The sequence below is a fragment of the Pristiophorus japonicus genome, chromosome 15 (genome assembly GCF_044704955.1).
Source record: "Pristiophorus japonicus isolate sPriJap1 chromosome 15, sPriJap1.hap1, whole genome shotgun sequence".
NCBI classification, from domain to species: domain Eukaryota; kingdom Metazoa; phylum Chordata; class Chondrichthyes; family Pristiophoridae; genus Pristiophorus; species Pristiophorus japonicus.
In genome coordinates, this window is record NC_091991.1 from 8,663,695 (window position 1) to 8,670,277 (window position 6,583).

At 49.7% G+C, this 6,583-nt stretch overlaps 1 protein-coding gene across 1 annotated transcript in view; it reads right to left on the reverse strand.

Moving 5' to 3' along the window:
- The window catches only part of pawr (PRKC, apoptosis, WT1, regulator), a 176,255-nt gene extending 169,936 nt beyond the window's left edge, over positions 1–6,319 (reverse strand). The window contains exons 1-2 of the mRNA XM_070900108.1: positions 6,120–6,319; positions 5,202–5,908 (exon numbers count right to left, since the gene is read on the reverse strand). Of these exons, the coding sequence (XP_070756209.1) occupies positions 5,202–5,777 (576 nt within the window). The 5' untranslated portion in view covers positions 5,778–5,908; positions 6,120–6,319. The remainder of the gene's footprint in view (positions 1–5,201; positions 5,909–6,119) is intronic.
- Between the last annotated feature and the right edge of the window lie 264 nt (positions 6,320–6,583).

Sequence of the window (6,583 nt, forward strand, 5' to 3'; positions counted from 1 at the left end):
CTCTCTAACTACTCTGTCCAGACCCATGGTTTTGAACACCTCGATCAAATCTCAATCTTCACTGCTCTGAGAACAACCCCAGCTTCTCCAGTCTATCCACGTAACTGAAGTCCCTCATTCCTGGAATCATCTGCACCCTTTCCAAGGCCTTCACATCCTTCCTAAAGTGTGGTGCCCAGAATTGGACACAATACTCCAGTTGAGGCTGAACCAGTGTTTTATACAGGTGGTTCATAACTTCCTTGTAGTATATTACATTTAATCTAGTGACAACAATGTAGAAGAATTAATTCCCCATGCACTCTCATAAGTGCATAAGTACAAGTACTTGTAACTGAATACGACGCCTGCCTCCACAATTGAAATGACTTGAATAACAATGGTAAAATCCTCAAATTCTTAGCTATGACATAGATACAATGCCTATTAATGGCATATCACCCACTCCTGATAATTCAAAGTCAAATCTTGCACAAAGAAATTGCACCGCCGAACAATTTGATTTTTTTTAAATTAATTCATGGGATGTGGGCATCACTGGCAAGGCCAGCATTTATTGGCTATCCCCAATTGCCCTGGAGAAGATGGTGGCGAGTTGCCATTTCAGAAGGCAGTTAAGACTCAGCCACATTGCTGTGGGTCTGGAGTCACATATAGGCCAGACTGGGTAAGGATGGCAGATTTCCTTCCCTAATGGACATTAGTGAACCAGATGGGTTTTTAATGACAATCCAGTAGTTTCATGCTCACCTTTACTGATGCCAGCTTTTTTTTTTTAATTCCACATTTAATTAACTGAATTTAAATTCCCCAGTTGCTGAGGTGGGATTTGAACTCATGTTCCCTGGATTACTAGTCCAGGAATATAACCACAACGCTACCATACCCCAAGCAATGTATGGAACACGAAACACTAAACAAGTTGAATTATCAGGTAGTGTCAGCCATGACTCAGCAGTTGCACAAAATCTAGGCTGACATCCCAGTGCGGTACTGAGGGAGCGCTGCACTGTCGGAGGAGACATTAAACCCACACCCCATCTGCTCTCTCAGGTCGATGTAAAAGATCCCACGGCACTATTTCGAAGAAGAGCAGGGGAGTTCTCCTGGGGCCAATTATTATCCGACAACCAACGTCACGAAAACAGATTATCTGGTCATTATCACATTGCTGTTTGTTGGATCTTGCTGTGCGCAAATGGGCAGCATCATTTAATACACTGCACCGCATAAATACTTAATTGGCTGTAAAGCACTTTGGGACATACCCCGGTTGTGAAAGGCGCTGTATAAATGATTTAATGTACTTTCTTTCTTTCTATTTCAATGAAGCAACTTTGAATAAAGAAAATTAGACGAAATGCTGACATGTTGAGTGAGCAGCAGCTCATTCGAGCAACATCTTCAGCAGCAAGTGTGTTGGCTGTACAGGTGGTGATCGAGTACTGGCTCAGTTGCTGTACGTTATGGCTGTTCAGCACCGCAAGATATGAAAAACAAGCAAGACTGTGTTTTGTGCAGCACTGCACCTTGCCCAAAGTCACTGGCTTAATGACAACCCTGTGTAATAATCTGTCTATCAATCACTTTTTATGTATATGTACACACACCCACTTCTGGACTGAAATTATACATGACAATGTTAAACAATGCTCCCTGCCCCTCCCCCCCGAGAAACGGACACCTCGGGGCACAGAAAGATTAACTTTGCACATCAAAAATGGAGTTTCCATGCCAAATGTTAATTCAACGTTTCATCAATTAATTGGAAACACACCCTCTTCAGTAAAAAATGCTTGTAAAGTTGATTTTCTTTTGTTGCTTATATATTCGAAACTGCCTGGGTTTACGTGGCAGGATTGATAAAAGTGAATGACTTCCTGAAGGCTGGAGATAAACCCGACTGGGATTATCTAGCTGTTACAGTGCTCTCCTGTACATACAGAAATTCAAACATTTTGAAGACTTGGATAATCCCCACCTCTCCCCAACTAAAAGAGGCAGAAAGAAAAGCTAAAGACAGTTGAAGCAAGCAGAGGGTTTCTGCTTCAAAATCAGTAGCTGCAATTAATGAGTGACTAATCTTCATCCTCAACCTTTGATGGTTTTGTTACCCACTCTTAGATGGTCTTGCAAAACACACGCAGCCCCTTTCAAAGATCACACCAAAAGTTTAATAACGTTCATTTATATAGCGCCTTTGAAGTAGGAATTCACAGGAGCATCATCGAGCCACGCAAGGAGATGCAAGGACAAATGACCAAAAGCTTTGTCAGAGAGGTAGGATTTATGGAGTGTCTTAAAAGGAGGAGAGAGAGACGGGGAGATTTAGGGAGCGAATTCCAGAGCTCAGGGCCTTGGCAGCAATGCTCCTTGTAATTGCATTGAGCTCTTTGGCTGCGCGGCCCATTCAAAACTCCACGCAAGTGTGGTTTTTGCATTGAGAAAAGGGTGAGCCAGCTGCACGGGTCTTGCAGAACGCCGCACGGCCGTGCGGCTTAAAGGAAGCATTACTCGGCAGCTGAAGGCACGGCCACCAATGCTGGGGCGATTCAAATCGGGGATATCAAGAGGGCAGAATTAGAGGAGCGCAGATATCTCGGGGGCTGGGGGGGGGGGGGGGTGGAGCTGAAGATTAAGGAGATAGGGAGGTGCAAGGCCTTGGAGGGATTTGAAAACAAGGATGAGAATTTTGAAAATTGAGGCATAGCTTCAACGGGAGCCAATGTGGGTCAGCGAGCACAAGAGTGATGGGTGAGCAGGACTCGGTGCGAATTAGGACACGGTCAGTGAGCACAGGGGTGATGGGTGAGCGGGACTCGGTGCGAATTAGGACACGGTCAGTGAGCACAGGGGTGATGGGTGAGCGGGACTCGGTGCGAATTAGGACACGGTCAGTGAGCACAGGGGTGATGGGTGAGCGGGACTCGGTGCGAATTAGGACACGGTCAGTGAGCACAGGGGTGATGGGTGAGCGGGACTCGGTGCGAATTAGGACACGGTCAGTGAGCACAGGGGTGATGGGTGAGCGGGACTCGGTGCGAATTAGGACACGGTCAGTGAGCACAGGGGTGATGGGTGAGCGGGACTCGGTGCGAATTAGGACACGGTCAGTGAGCACAGGGGTGATGGGTGAGCGGGACTCGGTGCGAATTAGGACACGGTCAGTGAGCACAGGGGTGATGGGTGAGCGGGACTCGGTGCGAATTAGGACACGGTCAGTGAGCACAGGGGTGATGGGTGAGCGGGACTCGGTGCGAATTAGGACACGGTCAGTGAGCACAGGGGTGATGGGTGAGCGGGACTCGGTGCGAATTAGGACACGGTCAGTGAGCACAGGGGTGATGGGTGAGCGGGACTCGGTGCGAATTAGGACACGGTCAGTGAGCACAGGGGTGATGGGTGAGCGGGACTCGGTGCGAATTAGGACACGGTCAGTGAGCACAGGGGTGATGGGTGAGCAGGACTCGGTGCGAATTAGGACACGGTCAGTGAGCACAGGGGTGATGGGTGAGCGGGACTCGGTGCGAATTAGGGCATGGGCAGCAGATTTTTGGATGACCTCAAGTTTACGGAGGGTAGAAAATGGAAGACCGGCCAGGAGTGCGGTGACATAATCAAGGCTAGAGGTAACAAAGGCATGGATGAGGTTTCAGCGGCAGATGAAATGGCAACTTTGTTTGAAATATTGTAATTTAAACACAAAAATTACTGAAAATATAAAAAGGAAGAACTTGCATTAATATAGCGCCTTTCACGACCTCAGGGCTTCCCAAAGCGCTTCACAGCCATTGAAGTACTTTTGAAGTGTAGACACTGTTGTAATGGAGGGAACGCGGCAGCCAATTTGCGCACAGCAAGCTCCCACAAACAGCAACGTGATAATGGCCGTCAAACCCCTGTAGCGTTGGCATAGGGACTCAGGATTAGGGTATTCAAGTGAAGTAGGGATCAATTGTACAAGGACACGCAGATGGAATTCAGTTCACGTCTTAATCATGACACATTCTGCCCTTAGTTTTATATTCCATTTATTTTAAATATTATAGAAACCTACGCGAATATTTATAAGAATCTAACGGCAACTTTCAAAGGGGAATTGGATCTAACTTGGGAAGAGCAAAGTTTTGCCAGTATGGTAAAGTGCAGGTGGAGTGGGACTAACTGCACAGCTCTTTCATAGAGCTGGCAGAGGCAGGATGAACAAATGGCCTTGTTCTGTGCTGTGTGAGTTGATGATAAGAGGTCGATGGCACACGCCCGGATTTACAGTCTGTCCTGATGACAGGCAAATGATAACGGACAGGGTGGGAACAGCAGGACAAACCGTGGCTCGGAGGGCAGCTCTCTCGACTCAGAGTATCAAGATTGTGGCTTCAACAATAACAAATTTAATTTACATAACGCATTTAGCATTGTAAGCACAGGAATGTTAAAACAAAACAAAAAAAATTGACACCGAGCACACGAAGAAATTATGACAGATGACCAAAAGAGGTAGGTTTTAAGGAGCTTTTTAAAAGGAGGAGAGAGCGCTAGACAGGAGGAGAGGTTTAGGCAGGGAGTTCCAGAGCTTGGGGCCCAGGCAACAGAAGGCACGGCCACCGATGGTGGAGCGATTATAATCAGGGATGCTCAGGAGGGCAGAATTAAAGGAGCGCAGACATCTCGGGGGGGTTGTGAGGCTGGAGATTACAGAGATAGGGAGGGGCGAGGGCCATGGAGGGATTTGAAAGCAAGGCTGATCATTTTGAAATTTAAGTCCCACTCCAGAAACTTGAGCACAAAAATCTAGGCTGACACTCCAGTGCAGTGCTGAGGGAGTGCAGCACTGTCGGAGGTGCCATCTTTCGGATGAGACGTTAAAGCCGAGGCTGTCCTCTCAGGTGGACGTAAAAGATCCCAGGCCACTATTTCGAAGAAGAGCAGGGGAATTATTTCCAGTGTCCTGACCAATATTTGTCCCTCAATCAACATCACTAAAACAGATTATCTGGTCATTATCACATTGCTGTCTGTGGGAGCTTGCTGTGTGTAAATTGACTGCCGCGTTTCCGACAGTGACTACACTTCAAAAAGCATTTCATTGGCTGTAAAGTGCTTTGGGATGTCCGGTGGTCATGAAAGGTGCTATATAAATGCAAATCCTTTTTTCTTTGCTAAGAAGTGACCAGGACTGCGCTTTGAAAGGCCGCCCTTACCTCAGTGGATGGGATGTTGACCACTCCTGTGGACCTCCTCTTCTCTCTCAGTTTCCTCTTCTCGATCTGCCCTTTGCCCTTCCTGGCGCTGGGACCGGAGCTCTTGGCCTTGGCCTTGTCCTTGTCCTTGTTGCAGGGAGGAGGCGAGGAAGAGGCGGCGGCAGCGCCCGGCGGTGTCTCCGCCTCGGCACTGTGAGCACTGGTGTCACAGCCGTCCGCCGGCGAATTCTTGGCGGCGCACTCGCTGCTTTTAGCGGCGGCGCTACTAACGCCGGCTCCGCACACGTCCTCGTCCACCCGCTTGGGAGCGGGAGCCGCCGCCCTACCGCCCGTCGTTACCGGCGGAGCCGCCGCCCGCTCGCTGCCCCCGCCGTTATTATTGAGCTCGCCGGCGCCGTTGCGGCTCGGGCCGGGCTCGGCGATATGGGCGCCGCCGGCATTGGCGTTGTTTGCGGCGGTGCTGCTGTTGGCGGCGGTGGCGGCGGCGAAGCGAGCTCGCATCTTCTCCCGTTTGGCTTTCCATTCCTCCAGAAAGTCGGTGGTGTTCCCGGGAGGCCGGTAACCGCCGCTCGCCATCTCGACAAAACTTCTTAAAAAGTTTTTTTAAAAGTTTTTAAAAAGTTGTTCAAAAAGTTTTTAAAAGTTTCTTTTGTCACTGCTTTAAAACCACAAACATTCCTCGGGTGTGCGGAGCGAAACGAGGCGGGCTGGAAAACATTTTTAAAAAACATTGATTAAACTACACAAAGAGAAATAATTCATTAACAAACTTTAGCGAAACTTTTAGTGAAACCGACAAACTTTGCTGAAACTGACTCCCCACACACAGCGCGCTTGAAATTCACTTCGTCCCGAGTTTCTGAAGCTGATCCCCTTCCCCCGGGACACCGGCTGCCCCTACCTGTGCTCGCCGCTTACCTGCTGCTTTCCTCCCGCCCCGGCAGGTGGCTACCCTCGGCGGCTCCGGGTCTCAGCCTCCCGCTCTCAGTCTCAGTCTCAGTCTCCCCGCGGCTCCCTCTGTCGCCGGCTTTCGGTCCCTCTCTCGGTCCTCGGCTTTCGGTCCCCGGGTTTCAGCCCCTCTCCATGGTCTCTCTCCAACCCCTGGTCTCCCTCTCTCTCTTTCTTTCCCCCCCCCCCGCTGGGTGTCACGGTTTCTCAGAGACCGGAAGAGCTGGATGCGAGCGGTACCAAATCCCACAGCGCAGCCGCACCATCCCCTCCCTCAGCCAAAGACACCTCCCCTGTGTCAGCACCAGGCTCCCAACAATGTCCCTCCTCCTCCTCCCTCTCCCTCTCACTCCAGGGGATTAACACACACGCGCGCGCACACACAAACACACAGGGAGCTGGGAACAGGTACCTCGCTCGTCTCTCATTGCTGC